Source organism: Lepidothrix coronata, unplaced genomic scaffold, assembly GCF_001604755.1.
Source record: "Lepidothrix coronata isolate B3197 unplaced genomic scaffold, Lepidothrix_coronata-1.0 Scaffold76, whole genome shotgun sequence".
Taxonomy (NCBI): Eukaryota; Metazoa; Chordata; class Aves; order Passeriformes; family Pipridae; genus Lepidothrix; species Lepidothrix coronata.
Window position 1 is genome coordinate 1,572,225 of NW_016690256.1, and position 20,277 is coordinate 1,592,501.

General features: G+C 40.2%; 1 protein-coding gene across 1 annotated transcript in view; it reads right to left on the bottom strand.

The window, feature by feature from the left end:
* TYR (tyrosinase) overlaps window positions 1–20,277 on the bottom strand; it is a 55,713-nt gene that overhangs the window by 2,448 nt on the left and 32,988 nt on the right. Inside the window, exon 4 of the mRNA XM_017819610.1 lies at window positions 11,601–11,782. Within this exon, the coding sequence (XP_017675099.1) occupies window positions 11,601–11,782 (182 nt within the window). The remainder of the gene's footprint in view (window positions 1–11,600; window positions 11,783–20,277) is intronic.

Sequence of the window (20,277 nt, forward strand, 5' to 3'; positions counted from 1 at the left end):
GTGAAGCAGGAGAGCTGGTGAGGTAGCTCTGTATGTTACAGAGTGTTTTGCATGTATTGAAATCGACAGTGATGAAGATGACAAGGTTGACTACCTCTGGGTGAAGATCAAGGGGAAGGTCAACAGGGCGGATATTGTGGTGGGAGTCTGTTACAGATCACCTAGCGAGGACAAATAGGCTGATGAGGCATTCTACAAGTGGCTGGCAGAAGTCCAGAAGTTCTCTCTGGAAATACACAGCATAGAGGAAGCAGTCTAGGAGGCTCCTGGAGTGTGTGGAAGACAACTTCCTAACACAACTGGTAAATAAACCTACCAGAGGAGGTGCCCTGCTAGACCTGGTGTTTGTGAACAAAGAAGGACTAGTGAGTAATGTGATGGTCAGTGGCCATCTTGGGCATAGTGACCATGAAATGTTAGTGTTTTCTGTACTCTGTGAAGGAAGGAGGAGCACCATCAGAACTTCCACCTTGGACTTCTGGCGGACAGACTTTGACCTGTTTAGGAGATTGACAGAGTCCCTTTGCAGTCAGTCCTGAAGAGAAAAGGAGTCCAGGAAGGCTGGATGTGTTTTAAAAAGGAGCTGTTAGATATTCAGCAGCAGGCTGTCCCAGGGTATAAGAAAACAAGTCACTGGGGAAAAAAGATCGGCCTGGAAAAATGGAGAACTTAGGCTGGAACTCAGGGAAAAACAAGAGAATCTACCATCTCTGGAAGGAGGATTAGGTAATTTGTGAGGACTCCAAAGATGTTGCAACATCGTGTAGGGAGATTAGAATGGCAAAAGCCCAACTTGAACTTGATTTGGCCACTATAGTTAAAGACAATCAAAAAAGTTTCTATAAATACACTGGCAGCAAGAAGAGAGTCAAAGAGTGTCTCCATAATTTTTTGAATGCAGAGGGTAGTGCAGTGATGGGATGAGGAAAAGACAGAGGTACTTAATGCCTTCTTTGCCTCAGTCTTCAATATCAAGACCAGTTGTCCTCAGCTGATCTGAAAGCTGGTGATGGGGAGATGAGTGAGGGCCCATAATCCAGGAAGAGATGGCTAGTGACCTGCTATGCCAATTAGACACTCACAATTCCATGGGCCCTAATGGGATCCAGCCAGAGTATTGAGGGAACTACCAAAAGAACTTGCCAAACCACTCTTAATCATCTACCAGCAGTCCTGGTTAACTGAATAATTTCCAGCTGAATGGGAATTGGCAAATGTAAGGCCCATCTACAAGAAGGGTCAGAAGGATGATCTGGGGAACTACAGACCTGTCAGCCTAACCTTGGTTCCTGGCAAGGTTATGGAAGAGATCATCCTGAGTGCCATTACATGAAACATGCAGGACAACCAGGGGATCAAGCCCAGCTAACACGGATTTATGAGAGGCAACCTTGACCAACCTGATCTCCTATGACAAGATGGATGAGGGGAGGGCTGTGGATGTGGTCTATCTGCACTTCAGTTAAGCATCTGACACCATCTCCCACAGCACCTTCCCAGAAAAACTAGCTGTTCATATCTTGGATGGATGGACTCTTTGAGGGGTAAAAAACTGGCTGGATGGCCAGGCCCAAATTATTGCAGTGAATGGAGCTAAATCCAGTTGACTGCTAGTCACTAACAGTGTTTCTCAGTTTTGGGGCCAATCCTGTTTAACATCTTTATTGATGATCTGGATGCAAGGATTGAGTGCACCCTCAGTAAATTTGCAGACGACACGAAGTTGGGTGGGAATGTTAACCTGCTCAAGGGTAGGAAGACTTTACAGAGAGACCTGCATAAACTTTAGCAATGAGCTAGGGACAACCGCATGAGGTTCAATAAGATGAAGTGCCAGGTGCTGCACTTGGGTTATACAATCCCATGCAGCGCTATAGGTTTGGGGAGGAGTGACTCGAGAACTTTTTGGCAGAAAAGGACTTGCGGCTGCTGGTTAACAGGGGCTGAACATGAGCCAACAGTGCACCCAGGTGGCCAAGAAGGACCTGTCTCATCTACTGTGCCTACAGAGAGCGAAAAGAAGAAATGGCCTTAAGCTGAGACAGGGGAGATTCAGATTATATATTAGAAAAAAAATTTTCACCATTAGGGTTGTCCGGCATGGTCCAGGGAGGTGGCGGAATCACCATCCCCGGAGGTGTTTAAGAGTTGTCTGGATCTGGTGCTGGGTGATGTGATTTAGTGATTTAGGGGTTACACTGGTAGTGCTGGGTTGACAGGTGGACTTGATGATCTTAAAAGTCTCTTCTAACCCTGATGATTCTATGATTCTATGATTTTGGTTTGCAGTACCTTTAGGGTTAATCTGTCCTTAACAGCTGAAGTCTGAATAATTTTCTGAGATGTTATTCAGTTTAGGTTGAGTTTAGGCTGAATATGGTTTGTCCCTACAACTCAGTTTTACTTTGATGAATGTTTGGTGGGTATCTTTCTGTTCCTTGCTTTCCAGTTAGTCCAACTTTGTATTCTGAGATTGCATTTTCAAGAGTCTGCATGTTCAGCCTTCTACTTGTATTCTCATTAGACATATAAATGCTATACAACACTAAGAATTACACAAAAATTAGATTCTTGATGTCTCAGAGTGAACTCCACAAACCTCTGGCTATGCAGGACATTATCTCTTTAATCTTCATTTCTCATCTGTCAAATGAGGACAGTATCATTAACAGAATCCTTTTTATTGTGAATATGAATTAATATTTCTGCAGGACTCAGCTGCTGTAGTGATCATCACCAAAGAAAAGCCTTAGAGGAAATATCTTCAGGATAGAAATTCAGAAGTGTGCAATAAATCACACATTAGGCTACACGCTGCTCAACTGGGAAAGCAAAAATCAGAAGTGAAAAGGTTTGGATATCTGTTTCTTAATGAATGCTGTCTGTGCTGTGTAGTGAATGACTTGAGGGTCTGGGGAAAAAATAATGTGCAATTAAAGATAATGCTCACCTGGAGAGGTGGAGGGTGGGTTGTGCTTACATAGACTTTAATGCTGGCACACCTTAACTTTGTGTGCTTGATTTTGTAACTCCATTTTTTTTTTAACTCCACTCATTTGTGTTTATATTACAAACATGTCCAAATTAGAAACAATATAGCTATTTAAAGTGAATTACAATTATGCTAAAAAGGAAATTGATACATAACAGAAACTTGACACTATTTTAATGTCATAGCAAAAGAGAATTATTACAAAGTTCTATTCCTTGCAGAATGTGTCTAGGATATGAGGGTTGCCACGGTTCGAAGGGGGGATGGAGCCGTGACACAGCTGGGTTTGGGAGACAAGGTAGGGTGAAGATGGAATGCTTTAGGCGTGCACAGGATTTTTTATCAGTTCAGGTGGGGAAAGGGCCAGAACATGGGGTGGAGCATGGGACAGACAAATGGGGGAACAAATCGAGATAGGGGCATAGGCAAAAGAGGAGGACTGTGGGAGGAACCTGGGAAGGAAAGGGCGAATGGAAGCTGTCTCCTCTCTGCAGCTTTTCCAGCCGATCAGCAGGGAAGCAGGGAAGTGGACAAGCCTGGGCATGCCCGGGAGATACAAATTCTGGGGAAACATATAATACATATATACATAATAACTGTAAAGTCTGTATCATAAAGTCTTTTCAATCGCTGTACATCTTTTTCCACTTCTGAAATTGTTCCCATTCTGATTCCTGGTCCTTCACAGAGGGTTTTCTATGTGACATCTTAAATTTGTGCTTTGTCCTTGAACCATCTCTCTCCTCCATCAATATTACTTAGAGGTCTGACCTATCTTCTTCCCAATAAAACATAATGTCACATTTCATGTCAGGCTCTTTTCGAAGAAATTAATCTATTTTATTATATCATGATAATCAATCAGACGTCCTTCTCTTGCTTTCAGCCTCAGTCTATACTGGTTTTGTAATTAGTTCAAAGCCAAAAGCCATCTTCTGGTATCTATTGCCTATTTCTTTTTGCTTCACAAAAGTGTTTGGCATCACTATCATAAAGTTGCCATGGCAACTTTTGGATGTTAAGGGATGGAATAACACCCTGTGATCTGTTAATCTGTGACTCTAACACAACAGTAAAACCTTTGACTAGACCGGCTGCTCAACCAAAATCTTGCAAATTGCCTTTTCAAGTATTCCATTATCATGATTCTTTATCTCTAACTGTGCAAGGGCCAAAAGTGCAACAGCTGTGTTTGCTGATGACTACCCGGGAAAAGTGTCAAGGGAGTTGGGAGCAAGGGGACAACATATAGCTGTTTTATTAGGAGACTGGCCAATGCCAATCCCATTCCTTTTACATCAGTGTTTAGGATAGTCCTCACTGGAAACGGCCATGAACACCATGTCAATATGTTCATGACAAAGAAAAAGGAAGCTAGGTTGAGCTGCTGCTTGATAGCTACCCTCCCATCACTGACAGAAACCAATATCTTGCCTTCTTGCTGTTTTTGATGGGAAATTAGCAGCGACTAATCTCAGCTGTGGTCTTAACATTCAGCTCTTGACATGTTCTTGTTCTCAAAGAATGTGTTAGTTCTAGGTAACAACAACAAATAACTTCCTGTTCTTAATAAATCAGATTGTTCTTTTTTAGTGTAATTTAAAAATGCCAGGCAGTCTATTTCATGTGGGTTGATGAATGTCATTGAGAGGGTAGTAAACCACAACAGTGTAATTTTAAGGTGAAGCAATGTGTGTCTCCTATATTTAGGGTAATAATGTGGATTTTGCGTGATGATTGAGGAAACATACTATGGCAAATCTATCATTGAACATCCTCAGATATGCCTTTTGTGGTAATGTCAAATCATATTATTGATATAATAGATCCCAAAGATTAAAAATATCCCCTAACATTTAAATTTTTAAAAAATATTTGTATATTTTAGATATTCCTTCTATGTAAACCACAGGATGGAAAAGTCTTTCTGTGGTTAATTACACAAATTAGAAATAAAAACTCTGGCCAACCAAAAAATAAACGAAGAAAAATTCTATAATTTATCTATTGCCATAGTCCCACTGATATGTTTGCAGTCTTACTACTGCATTTGACACCCATTTCTACTCCTAACCTGGGTAGTTAATGGGCATTAGGTTTTAAAGCAAACCTTGAGACAGTACAAACATTTCTATCACTTCTAGCTTGCAATTTTTTTCTTACCCTAGTGAGCAAGTTAATTTCTGCCATTTGTTGTGTCTTTGTATTTTGCTGGTTGTGTCCCTCTGGGCATTCAAAGGCAACACCAGTGAGACTTCCACAATCAAAACTAGGAGGATGAACTGAATGAGATTCAGGTTCTGGAGTTGGTTTTAGGGCAGGATTACTTGTCTTTGTAGTGATGAAAATTTCACAGCTCTCACAGATTTCATTGGAGTGTCCTCATTATTACAGCTTGGAAAGTGCTTTTTAATGTCTTACAACAACAAGACAAAGTCTGGAGAAGACTGTCATCCATATTGCACTATTTTTGGACTGCAAGAGATGCTGTGCAATGGGTGTTAGTGTGTTGTTTATGGTCGAGCTACAGTATCTCATGGTGTAAACTCAACCTGCTCCCTTTCAATTTTGTCTTCTGCCCCAGGTAGGATATCAGGAAACTAGGACTCGTCATTCATCATGTGGCTGTCTCTAGAAACAGTGAGAATCCAGTAATTTCTGAAAATGACTTTTTAATTAATTTTTCAGTGCTGAGGTTGATTAGAGTTTTCTCTGCCTGTTACTTCTGTGTAGTAACGTGTTGCTGTCCTGCCCACTTGGTGGCAATGATAGCCAGACTCACAGAATGGATTCCTGAAAAAATGGATTACTTTGAAGTGTTGAGAGAAGATAAATCAAATATTCCTGGGTGTATTTATAAAACAATACTATTTATTTTTTATTTGACAACCTCAAATCACTTGCACTTTATAATAGCGTTCTTTCAAAGTTTACTTATACAAATTTCTTATAAAAGAGGTGAGATCTGTCTATAGGATACCTGATGTCACCACACTCTATATGCTACCAGGGTGTTAAAAACTCACCAAAAGTTTTCTACCTCTAAAAGGCTCTTAGGAAAAGAAGAAAAAAATGTTTTTAAATCCACATTTCTCTTCTTCTATTAAGCATCATCATATAACCATCAAAATATCTGTTCTTTCTTTTTACTGTTTTCTTTGTTTCTCTCTGTTTTAATTAACCTGAATCTACACCTCCTTATCTATGCCTGAAGAGAACCAGAGGCCAAAATACTCTCTTGTCATCTTTTATTTAATTTAGAAATCTAAACCACTTCCCAAGCCAGCATTTTGCGACCTTTAATTGCCTTTTGTTGTCCTAGCATCCACATTTTTGTGTACATGTCACTATTTTATAACAGCCTCTGAGAACATAATATTGCCCTTTCACATTGTGGCCAGCACTGTGTGCTCCTGAGTTGGGAGTCTCTCCTTGAAGGTATCATATTTGCCAGCTGCCATATTTTCTACTGACCTGGATGGGATTTTGCAGTCAAATTGCTGAAGAGCCAGACATAGAAATGAGCTGCAATATGACACTGGATCTGAGCTATGGATCCTCCTGCAACACATGCAGGAGCAACCTGGCTTTCTGCATTGTAGTCACAATTCCTTGCTTTGACCTGAGTCTCAAAGATCCTTAGTTAAGAAACACACTTACTCAGTGTCCAGAAATTGAAACTGATGGTCAGATTCTTAGGTTTATAATTGGGTAGTTGTCTGTTTTTTAAAAAAATAAAAAGTGGTTTACCTAGCTACTCATGTAGTGGTCATCAAACCACTGCTGGAGTGTGTCCTGAGAAGGGTAACAGAGCTGGTGAAGGGTTGGAGCACAAGTCTTATAAGGAGTGACTGAGTGAGCTGGGGTTGTTTAGCCTGGAGAAAAGGAGTCTCAGGGGGCCTTCTCTTTACAACAACATGAAAGGAAGTTGAAGCAAACTGGGGATCAGTCTCTTCTCCCAGGTAACATCAGGACAAGAGGAAATGACCTGAAGTTGTGGCAGGGGAGGGTTAGATTGGATATTAGGAAGAATTCCTTCGTGGAAAGGGTTGTCAAGCACTGGAACAGGCTTCCCAGGAAAGTGGTGGAGTCATCATGCCTGGAAGTGTTCAAAAATCATGTAGACGTGGTGCTAAGAGACATGATTTTGACTGGGCTTGTCAGTGGTCATTTTACGTTGGATTCAATGATCTTAAAGGCCTTTTCCAATCTAAATGATTCTATGGTTCTGTAATATTGTTCTCATTGGAAGAGGGAGACTTTCTGGGGAAAAGTCAAGACTGCATCTGTAAATTATCTGTTTTCATTTCTGAAAGAAGGAAAAAATATAGAAAAGACTTAGTCCAGTCCCTGAAATATAAGCTCTTGGAATAGCTCTTGTCACAGTAAATTGTTTTGACAGCTGTTGCTAGGTGGTGCCGTTAGTCTTCCAAATCTTTTTATTGATGCTAACTAGTGCTCGTTTTCAGTAAGCTGTGAGGGTTGTGGTAGTTTTACAGATCACAGTTCTCATGTCAGGAAAAGCTCTGGCTTCTGTTCAGAGCAGCTCCCCAGTAACTACACTCTGACATGTGCCTTTGGCTCCTGAGGGATGGATTTCCATAAACACTGTGATCACTTCTGTTTTAGCACTGTCGTACATATAGAAATAAATGAAGTTACAGTTAAAATCAAATACTATCACACACAGATTTGCTTTGGAGTGGAAAGCAGAGTTCCAGGCATCGGTTTTTCCTCAGGGACACAACAACAATATAATTTAGCATTAAAATGCCATTTTGTCAATGAATTCTTTCCAAGTTTTATTTCTTGTAACCAGCCTCATCATGTTCTGTGAAGTTGTGCTTCATATCTCCAGAGTTGCTGGTACTGTAACTCAAAATGGCTGCAGAGTCAAAGAATCATCCAGGTTGGAAGAGACCTTCAAGACCATCTAGTCCAACTGTCAGCCCAGCACCACCATAGTCACCCCTAAACCATTTTCTTTAAAAGCAAACAAGCCAGGTCTTTAGACCAGCATAGAGTCAGATCTTGTGTGGTCATCCCTGACTCTATCATGTCCTCTTCCTTTGCCTTTCCTCTTCTTCCTCCTTTGGAAGATCTGCAGAAATGCTGCCTGTTCTTGAACACCCAGATCTTTGCTACTGATTTTTTTTTCCTTTGTAATTTTTCCCTATTTGTCCAGTAACTCCTCGTTGCCAATGACAGACTTTCTCTTCTCCCTTGAGTACACAGGAACTTTCAGGGAGAGTCAGCAGGCTTTCCTGCTTCAGGTATCAAGAAGTTTCTGTTTATGCCCACGTTCCTCTGACATTGCTATCTTGTCTGTATTTAAACACTAGAGTAGCAAGAAAATCTGTATCTGCATTTTGAGAGTCCAGCCATTTTCCATTTATAACCAGTTCTTCTCTTCAGACAAGAAATAGCTCAAGCTCTCATCTCAGTGAGATTAACAAGGAATTGAGCGACATTTGAGGATTATCTGGACTTTCTGAACAGCATTGAATTTCATTCTTTGTGTTGATCTTTCAAAATAATTAGGGAACTTGTTTCCTAACCTCTGTGTTAAAAACATGGGCAGAATTTATTAAGGTTTTCATTTTCTGTGGACTGTGTGCTCCCCTGGAAAAAAGGAAGAGTCCAGGAGGAAACAGAGGTGAATTGTTAAATGATAAATAGCTTATAATTTGCTTCCTTTTGCTGTATCATTTCAGAATTTAGAATTCCTGAAAGTCATGATATTTGTAACTTTGTCTGAGTGGTACAATTCTAACAACAGTATGAGTTTAGGAAACTAATGGCTTTCATTAAAATGTATGAATAAGCATTTCTGGTCTTTATCTGAAATTAAATTATAGCATCAAGAACAAAAAGGCAAAATACTACTAAAACAACTAAAACTATAGTTTTGAAAATATATTTGAAATATTTTTTTGATTTTTTTCTGTCTGTTTTTATGATATTTTAGGAGAAATAGTGACTGCTGTATCTTGGTTATAGTACTAAAATGACCTTAAACAATTATACTGGAGAGCTGCAGATTTCTTTCATTACACATAAAATAGACAAAAAATTAGTTTTCTAGATGACTGTAAAAAACACAAGCTAGATTTTTACAAAATGTGAGCAAATAAATGCACTATTGGACAGTTTATCAAGCTTGCAGTAAACACATACTGCCATTAGCAGATGCCCTGAGACCTGATATTCTTTTGATAAAGACAAAAATCAAGCTATGACAATGCTAGAGATGCTAAAATATATCTGGTGATATTGCTATAACATTATTGGACTTTCAATTCTTAATTACCTTTTAACTGAAGGGACAAGTTCACAGAATGTTTTCTGCCTCAAACAGGAAAAGCAAACATGCCCAGTAACCTACCTGTTCAGTGGCCAGTACTCTGCAAGGATAACTGCATCCCACATCACAGGGAGCTTTTGGCAGTGTTGAAGATGAGAGATGTATCTGATCATTGCAATGGCTCAGTTCTAGAAACAATTGTGCCAAAGTATCTGAACAATCTCAGTTCAAGGCACCATTTTTATTTTAAGAGAACTAAACCTTTCCCTTAAACAATAAGGAAATGCGCACTACTCAAAAGAATCTATGAATTCCACCACTATGGACTTACCATGGTGTGGTGGGGGGAAAAACAGTTTTCCCTCCGAAGTTATAAAATGGTAAACCCCAAGGGGGTGGTTACCCTTGGGGTTGAGCCAATGAGCGCTTCTGCAAAATATAAACATATCACCCAGACCGGAAAAGAAGGTTAGTTGTAGTTGTAGTTGTTGTTGAAGTGGCCATGTTCTGAGGCCACGATGAGAAGGGACCTGGAGCCCCACTGGGGGCTGGGCCCCCCCCAGCCCCTGGCTGGGGGGCTATAGGGACTTGGAACAGTGTTAGACTGTGCTAAGTATCTGTAGCTGAGAAGCTGGGAGTTTTTTTTCCTCCACCATGAGCAGCAGCAGGAGCAGTGTACAGAGAACAATGGCAAAGAGCCAGAAGATAAGGAGCAGCAAACAAGCATTGCAGCCAAGGAGGAGAGACACAGAGAAATGTCTGATGGAGACAGAGCAGAACTAACCTCTACAGAGAGAGAGAGAGAGAGAGAGTTTGGGTAAGAACTGAAACAAACTCCCCAAACCCCTCTGAGACCTCCTAGAGAGGAGGAGGATGATGGATTCCTACTTGAGAAGAGTCTTGGAGTGCTACAGCACTACAGAGAGGAGCTGAGAAGCTCAAGGCATCCCGGAGCTGGACCGGACGGCTGAAGGAATGTGGAGGAGGGCTTTGCCTCCCCTGCTGCTGCTAAGCTAAGTTAGCAGCCTGAGATCAGAACACGGAGCTCTGCAAGGGAATTTGAATCCCCTGAAAATAGGGACTGTCACAAATACTCCTGTACTTCATGATATGACGTGGTGAAGTGACCTTTGTCCCGGTGAACACAGCCCATGGAAAGGAAGACCCTGGCTTGGAGTCGAAGGGCCGAGGGGGGCTTGGAGACCCCCCTCGTGTGTAATGAAAAGTGATCCAGCTACAGCTGTTGCATGGAAGAGAAAGAGAGAGAGAGACTGATGCCTTAGAGACACTGCTGCTCTGAGAGTGGAAAGGAACTCTTCCTTCTTCCCTCCTGGACTTTTATTTGAAGGAAGAAGAGATTTGATACATTGTAAATACTGCTTTATCATAGAAAAGATAGTTATGATTGTATATGATGTATTGTAATATTTATTTGTAAAGACATTGTAATATAATCCCTTCCCCCCATTTTGAGTCTTGTGTGGTGTCTGGAAAACCCATCTCACACTGGGCTGAGATGTGGGAGGGGAGTTTGGACTCAAGAATTGGATTTTGGGGCTCTCAAACCATTACACATGGCATGATGTACCTGAGATTCCCCGTCAGCTACAGCCTCAAGAGCCTCTGTCCTCCCTTTGCTCAAGGACAGCCATGAAGCCCAAGTGAAAACCACCTCTGAATAGCAGTGTATGTCAAAACCGTCACTAAACAGCACAGAATTATTTTGTTTGAAATGAACATAGTGAATTATTAAGTTGTGTTCATATAAGCAACCATAGGGCAAGCACAAAGTCAATGGATCACTGTTTTAAGTGCTGCACAGACCTTGTGTAGTCTTTGGTGCTGCAATGAATTTTACTGTGGGTATTTAAAGGATCAGATTACATTTATAATCCAGAAAGAGAGTTTTGAATCTGCATTCCTTCGAACCATGTCCAGAAAACTGAAAATCCCACTTGGTGCTGCACTGTAACAGCTGAGCTGGGCAAATGGCAGGATCAAAATCCAGCACTTTTGCTCTCCAGTTCTGATCATCAGCTGATCATCTGAGTCAGATTCTGCTATTAATAGGCTAGGATGGATAATATTAATATCAATGACTGATTTTTGGTTGGATCTTTTCTAATAGTAGTATGTGGATTCTATATCAGACCAGAAATGTGAAAACAAGAAGGTACAATGTGGGACTATATTCAGGAAAAAATCTGGAACAAAGGGATTTTTTATCTTCTCATTTGACAGTCATATTCTAGGTTATAGGCAAAAAATGTTACATTTTACATTTACCCAAAATTATAATATTACCTGGTTCTTGCAGATACTCATAGTCATACCCCAGCTCTCTTGAGGATTTAAAAAATTCTCCATTTCTGTAAAGAGGGATGAAGGGGACCATGTAATTTTCTCGATTGTGCCCAATTGGTGCATTGGCTGCTGGATAAACTTCTAGCATGGGCCTGTGTCTTCTTAACCATCGTTCAAAAATGCTGTGGGGAAAAAAAAGCATGTCAATCAATGGTGGAGATCAGCAGAAATTTTCTTCTTGAAAATTAAAAAAGTGTTGTCTTTCTTTTAGTTTTTTTGAATCCTGGACATAAAGTTGCATGCAATGTCTTAATTTTATATGTGTGTAATGCTTTCCAAATGTGAAGTTATTCACTTCAGTGCTGAGTTCCTATGCAAGCCTACAAAAAGCAAAGGCCTGCAGTGCTGCAGAGAGGCTGAATATGCTTTTAAATTCCATAAATGTAAATCATTCTCCCTCTGTGACCTGACTGCAACCTCTGCTCAGCAATTGATATGGTTGTGAGGGATAGATAGAAATTGATTAAAGACCTCAGTCATTCCTCCTCACTTTCAGAAACATTTATAGCTGGTTGTGAATGGTCACGTTTTCTGCTGCTCTGTCCTGTTCCCCTTCCTTCAATTTCTTACCAAGGATTTTCGCACTTGCATTAGAGTGTGGTCACACCATGGCTGGTTGAACATCAGCTAGGGAGTGGAAACACCTGAGGTAGAAGGTATAAGCTATCCGAGTCCAAAAACTTGACAGGTCTGTTGTCAGTAAAGTGTCTTTCTCCAGAATTAGCTTCTTCACTGACCTTAGTGTCTGCACTCTTGTTTAACACATTCTCACTCCTCTCTCCCAGTGCTGTTGGGCAGCTTTTTTTACCCTCTTCTTAGGTATGTGATCCCAGACGTCTACTAAGGTCACTGATGGGCTCAGCTTTGGCCAGCAGCAGGTCTATCTTGCAGCCAGTTGGAACAAGTGCTGTCCGACATGGGGACAGTTTCTGACACCTTCTGACAGAAGCCATGCCTGTAGTCCCCTAACTACCAAAACCTCATCATGTAAACCCAATGGAAGCTGTTACCCATATCTCCATCCTCAGCTGCTCCCTTCCATTTTTCTCTCACAAAGTTTGTCCCGTTATCTGTTTGTCAGTGCAGGGCTGTATGTCTGCTCTTCAACTCAGAGGCAGAAAGCTTAAAGGCTGCAGTATGGGAAGAGTTCATATTGACATTTTCAAGTCAACTACTAGATGTGTTTGGAAAGCAAAATTGAGAACCTTCCGAAACACTTATCAGTTTTCCCCGTGTCTGAGCTTTTTCTGCTCAACTCTTTCTTTCAATCCTCAAATCCTTTCCCTGATGCCTTTGTGTTTGTTCACCTGAATGTACCAGGTTGGAATAGGGGAGGTGGAAAAATGGTGCAGGGAAAGCAGATGCAGGTATCTTTTTAAATGAAGAAAGAGGATCCAATACTCAATCAGAAGATACAGGTAGGAAGTGAGTATCAACGTCAAGTTCAGGGAGGGGTCACTGGATTCATTTATCAGTTATGAGAGATAGAAATGCTCTAAAGAGATAAGTAAATTGCACTTTGATTGAGATCTTGGCTCAACTGTTGCTCCTCCTCAGCATAGGCCACCGACTGGAGGACAAGGACTTCCCCCCCACACTTCTAATTAGTAACTGACTGTTCAGGGACTCAAGTTATCTCAGAAATGCATGTACTCAGGAGTATCAGGATCTTTATCCCGGGATCTGCTGCTAGACTTTATTCTTGTTTTGAGGCATAAAAACAAGAGTTTTTGCGCATACCCCACCATATTAAAACCCTCTCACACTCATCAAAATAGAATAGGGCTAAAATCTTGGTTCTTTTTTTAGAATCCAAAAATTTAATTTATGAAAACATCACTATGATCATACACCTTGTCAACTCTTAAGAATGCAGGTATTACTTTTGGTTGAAATCTTTATTTGTGGCTCTCTTCTTCAGTTAATTTCATCGACCCTGTCTAGAAAGACTCTCATCTGAGTAATGTTTAGCTGAAGCTTTCAGATGGATAAATTTAAACAGTATCAAGGCTTCAGGTGCAGTTATCACAAGAAAGTTTGAACAGAAACTCTGTAATCATTAGAGAACATAATGAAGAAATTAATATTTAATCATTAAAAACACATAGACTATAAAGTAGTAATTTAGCTTGAGGAGGGGTGGTGTGTGGGAGAGTGTACTCCAGTCTTTCCCCTGCCTGGCTTTTACTCATGCCTTGGGTAAGATACTCTGCCTATTAGTGCCTTATTTTCCCAGCAGTTGCAGATGGGAGCTGAGATAGCTCTTCTCTACAGCATAGGGTTGTTAGAGGTATGTAGATACTTTAGTTGTGGGAACATGGTAATAATTTAGAAAGGTGGCAGAGATATGAGTTGGATCAGGTTTTTAAAATCTGGTGATGATCCATACCCTAACTTTGGAATGCTCAATGTGAGGTAATTCCTGGGGCCTGATTTTTAGAAAATGCTGAGCAGTCACATTCTGAAAGTCCGGAGGGCTGATTAGCACAAGGTTCAGAGCTAAAAGTCGTCATTCGCCTGAAATAGCTTTGCATGACATGCCCTGAAATGCAGCATCATCTCTGGATGAGTTAAGTGTTGCTGTTGCATAAGCGCTTCCAATAAAAATCCTTAGGCCAGTAATCTTTCAAGCAGAATGCAAATGCAAAGCATTTCCATGGAAATGAACATATGTACTTTTGGATTCTTTCTTTTGGATTCCTTCATTTGCAGTGTGGTTCCCACATTAGGTATCAAGCTTCTTGTAGCAGTAACAGGAGCATTGAATTGTCTGCTCTCGCAGCTGATCTGTAGATTTAGATGAGATAGCACGCCGCTAATTACTTACATGATTAGTTGTACTGATGCACAAGATACATTGCACAATTCATTGAGTTGTTTGGGAGCAGTTCTCTCTGTTAACCAGCAAAAAACATATCATCTTGACTGAAATCTGTTTCATCAAACATGTCTGTATGCCACCATAGAAATCTCAGAAACATCCTTTAAGGCTTTAAGAATCACATTTTCCTTACTCTGTCCTGTGCATTTATATTGTACTTGGGGTGGTTTTTTGATGCTTTGAAAGATTAAGATCTTATTCTGCTTGATAATAAAGTGATTGGGTGAAGTTGCATTTATTATTTCAACCTAAAAGCTTGTTCCCAGCTTGTTTCCAGCTTGTTAAGTAGGATGGACTCAAAACAAAATTTTTTCTTGGCAAGATAATGCATCATGCTCTGTATTTTCAGGAGGATGTCGGTGGATTTTTTTAATTTTGTTTGAGAAAACTGACAGATTTAGTATATCAGTAGTATTTTTTACATCTTCATCTGCTAAGGAGGGCACTGCCATTTCCCTGCCTTACTCATATTTTGTAAAAAATGTTATGCAAGAGGAACCTTACCCTTGCTTTTCAAGAACAGTTTCTGAACTTAGTAGAAAAAGAAATCTCCCAGTTGCATTCAGCTGGGGAGAAAAGTCCATGGAGAGGGCACAACTTAAACTGTATTTCTGTTGGTGAAGTACAAATAGTTCTTGTTGGACATCATAAGCCATTTCATATCAGAGAGTTACATTTTATAACTCTTCAACCAAGACTTAACTCCTTTCATACATTTTTAAGGAAAACTGAAATCTTGAAGTAGCCTATGGCTTTTGCTGTCAGCCAGGTAGTGATATTGGCATGATGCTCCTATCCTTGGGGATTTGTCTTAGCTGAAAAGATTTGGGCCAAAAAAAAGTATATCTGGAGAAAATAGTCACACTGCCTTTTGTTTCTGAGTACTCTGATGGCTGAATCATACATTGTAGGATACTTTTTTTCTTTAAATAAGATACTTTCTCCAGGCCTGTCTACATTTAAGGCAGTTAGCATCAAATATTTTCTCCTTCATGCAGTGCTATACTTTCCTATAGGCAAAGAGAACACATCTGAGCAGCTATGATGGATCAATTCTTCCTTGTGCCTTGGTCTATAGAGACAGTTGTTTTATCCAATGAGGCATGTCATTTCCATGACAGAGAGAAATCGGTTCTTCCATCCTCAGCAGTTGATCCACTTACAGTAGACAGCATTTTTTCTTTTCTTCCTTAAAAGCAGTGATGTAAGTTATTTCCTTTTAGTATTTTGAAAAATGTGTACTTGTTTCCTATTCTTTTCTCGGTAACTACAACCTTGGAAGAGTTTAGGACTGCAGAACTAAAGCTACATGCAGAGAGACAAAATGCTGATGTAATTAGTCGGTCCTTTCATGGAGTGACAAAATTCCTGGTAGAAAAGTCAGGTTTGTGGTACAGCAGGAGACCTGAACTCCCTAAAATTGTTGGTTATCTTGGCAAAACACCGCTCTTTTGTTCTCTTCATATGAACCTCTGCCTCCTTCCCTGGACCTGAGAGAGCCTAACAAAGCAGGACCATGAATTAAAGGACATCTTAAGGGCCATTTTATTCCATGTTGCCTCCCTGTCTTGACGTAATTTTGCTAGGGGTAACAAAAGGAGATGCAAAGACTCAGATCAGGGCTCTGCTATATCCATTCTCCATACTAATTCTGTATAAAAAAAAGTACTGGACGGAAGTTAAATGAGAAAGAGAGAAGTCTGTCTGGCTCCTACAGAAGCCTGATTGGTTACTTTCTTCCTCAGCATGTAGACAAAGAGAGCAAGCAGATAAGTATAGCTAATTTGTATAGGTGGAAGTGGTATTTTCTAGAGACTGAGACTTTTTCAGCATTGCAACTCAGCTAGACTGGCATCATTTAGGAGATACTGGCAGTGCTAAAAAGAGCAGATGGAACGTGAGCATGGTGGGAAAGACGAGGTTAGAAAAAGGAAAGCAGAGAAGAGCTAACCAAAAGTTGTCAGGAATTTTATTTGGACAATGGAAATGGAGAGAACCCAAACTGGGATTAGCAGAAATAAACCATATATAAACCATAAATCCTCCAGGGTAACAGCTCTAGCTAGAAGGGTCACAGGCAACCACATCTTAAGAAATGGAAATTAACTAAATTAAGTAGAGATTAGTCTCCTGATGTCCCTAATGCTCTTTGTATTTCTTCAGCTGCAAGCAAAAGTGACTTGGAAGAGATAGCTTTTATTTAAAGGCCTTGGGCAGATTAAAAAATAATTCTATCTTGATTACGGCAAAGACTGTCTGCATCTGGAAGACAGTCTTGAAGAAATCTTGAAGAAATCAAAGTGCCCAAACCGAATGTCCCAAATAAGAGGCCAAGGAACTGAAAGAGATAGGAGACTAATTTGAATATTGAAAGATGTCCTGTCTCGCATTTGGTATTCAAAGAGGCTCAATATCTCTAAATTGCACTTCCAAAATAGAAATTATTTTGTAGTGGGTGTGATATTAAAGTAATTACTAGATTATGATAATCAATACTCTATGCAAAGATTATTTTTGTGGTAAGAAGTAGAATTTTAATATTGTAGAATGGGTTGGATTTAGGCAAATGTAGACTAAAATAAGGCTCAAGGTTTGTATTTAAACATAGAAAAAATTGATCAAGGGACATGATAAATTCACTCTTACTTAAACCATCTGATTCAGTCAAAAGCCACATGCTTGATGCAGAAATAGCCAAGGGAGATCATCTGGTCAGAAGGACTCCTAACAAATCATAAAGGCAAAGAATATTCTTCCTGCATATGGGAGAAAGTTTAGAGAGTCTTACAGGCCTTATTTTACTCTAGAGAAAATAGGCACAGAGTACAAATGACTTGCCTAAGTTCATACTATACATGCCATAGTGGAGTGGGACCTCAGCTACAGGGCCAGTTTGTGCCTACCAAACTGTGGTACCCATTGGAGTTAGGTTATATCATTGCAAAGCATGGAGTCTCAATTTTATTTAAATTTTTTGCTATACTTCTGTATTCAGGTCATTGTAACTGTTGATGAGCTTAATACTTGTGTGTGCCGGCTCTAATCGATCCAGAGAATTGGTATGTGGTAAAGAGTTATAAAGACACCCACCTGGTATGTTGATGTTTTGGCAATTTGAATTTTCATTCAGGGAAAATATACCTTGCTTTTGCAAAAAGTTTTTGTGTGGTATAGTGCTTTTACAGAGAAAATTAAAGCCATCTATAAAAGACATGGATATATCACTTCCCTTTAATTTCATATAAATAGACTCAAATATTTTCCTTATCCAGCTCTGTACATACCAGGTTATACAAAATGAAATGAAATGAACCTTAGTAGAAAATTAATTAAAAAAACAAACAAACAAACAAACCCACCTGGTGGGAAAATCGGATTGATTTGAGGATGATTAAAAAATGGCCACCAATATATATTTCTGAATTCATGTTATTTTATGAATAATATATGCAGTGGGATTATAGCTAATGAAAGGATGAGTCAAGAAATAAATGGGTTTACGTTGCCAGTGGGAAATATCAAACAGAGTATAAAAGCATTTCTGTATATAGGCTGGATTTCTTCATACTGTTCCAGATAGTGTTGTGCACTCTGAAAAAAAGATGCTGCCTGCAGGAAGGAAATCTTAAAATCTAGAAAAAATAGGGTAAAACAGTAAGAGTAGGCATTTTCTTTATAATTTCCAAAGTGTCCCTTCTAAGGGCCTTTTCCCAACAGTGTGCTTCCACAGTTGTTACCAGAGGTACACTTGACTGACTGAATGTAAGGGGGGAAAACAGATCATAAATATCTGTTACTAAAGATTTCCTTGTATTGAGCCACCTCAGAGACACTGACTCATAGTGTAAACCTAACTGTCCCTTCACTAAGATTTAATAGGAGAAGTTTAATCCAGTGTGTTTTACCTTGCAATTAAGGACAGCTGGAGAGAGGGAAAGGGGGAAGATGAGGGTTCAGTACTTCTATATGAATTCCTCTGTCACACAATCAGGAACATGTGTCACACTGCAGGTGTGCCCAGTGAGAGGACTACAGTCCCCTTAAGGTGAAGGTTCATGATCACTGGGTCCGTAGCCCCAGAGAGGACAAAGTACAGTTTTCCTCCTACCTCCTACTTTCTTGTCCTCACTTTTCTTGTAAGCATTTGCACAACCGCGCCATAAGCAGGATTAAAGAACTAATTTCATTTCAAACCAAACATCTCATTTGTTTTTATTTGTTCTGGGATATCTGAGGTAAGATAAAGCCATAGACCTGATTCATTATGCTTTTGCATGATGGCCAGTACCTGCACAAGGGAGGAACAGAGGTGAACACCTCTGGGTTGCACTAATTGCTGAGTAGGACTTTTTCTTCTTCCTAACCTATGTACCAGGTTAAACTGACTTAAAGCAACAATGAAACTGTGCCCTTTGCTTCTCAGTAACTTGATAAACTTGTGCCTCAGCTAAGCTTGCACTCAGGAGTAATCTTTCAGCTGCTAGGCAGCCACTTTGTAAGCCACTAATAACTTTATCACATTCAAATCTGAAGCCCTGTCACTGGTTGGGCCAGGTTTGACACAAAAACTTTCATTCCTCATCTAGAGTTGTGAGACAGGCTAGATCAGACCGACTATGGCAGAAGAAAGACAGAACATTGTTGCTTAAAGCTCATTTATACAATTTATTTCAGTATCATGAGATCTGACATTCTGTAGAAATCTGGCAAGCAACATGTATTTGCATTTGGAAAGAAAAGGAAAAGGAAACAAATTGATGAAAGCTGAAATGCCAGCCCAAGGACTGTGATTACACAGTAGTCATCACTTTAAAAGTTGGCAGTAGTCAGCTGGTATTGCAAAGTCACCTCAGGTAATTCCCATCCCAAGCATTTGGGAGAAACATCAGCGCTTCAGGCCTGGAAGAGCTGCTGATGCTGAGGTTGTAAAGTCAAGACACTGTACTGTTTGCCAATGTACGCAGTTATATTGCAGTATTCTTTTCTCTTAGTTTTAAGTTGGCTAAAAACACTGCAGGGACTCTAAGGCAGATTGTAAACAAATTACACCGTCATAATGCAAGTGTCTGATTAAAAATTAAGATGCTGCCCTCAATTATTGTGAAAACCCATCCAAGACCTCTGAGACTGTGTCCCTTGCTGGTGAATCACTGATGAGGACTGCCCTGCGTTACAGTGCTTACTCTGTGTCTAGTCCCAGCTGCTGTGGAACATCCAGGGGCTACCACTATCAATTCCAAGCTGCAGCATGCAGCAAGCATCCTTGGACAACATTGCCTCTTCCACAGACCCTTTCATTACCTCTGTCAAAGTTTCTTCTATGCCAGTCCCTGACCAGCTACTGGACAGACCTCTTTATGCAGACATGTGTGTGTCTACCTGTGAGTGAGGCAGCTGGAGATCAGGCGATCCAGTTAATGGGTCGACTGGGTGGGTACCTAAGGCCAGTTACTGGGGAATCCAGACTTTTTGTGTGTATATCTCTCTATATGTATGTATATTTTCCCATAACAGGCTTTCATTCTGGTCAGCCAAAGAGGTAAAGAGGGTGAAGCTGCTGGTGCCATTGGAATTTGTGTGAGAGCTGCATTTCTTGCGTTGATCTGTGTATCTGGTCAAACATGTTAGCATATCCATATATATACCTATTGTGTCCATGTATGCCTGTCGGGAATATATGCTCAACCTCATTGCTGCCTGGACCAAAGAACATGGAGCTGTGGTAACTATACCACC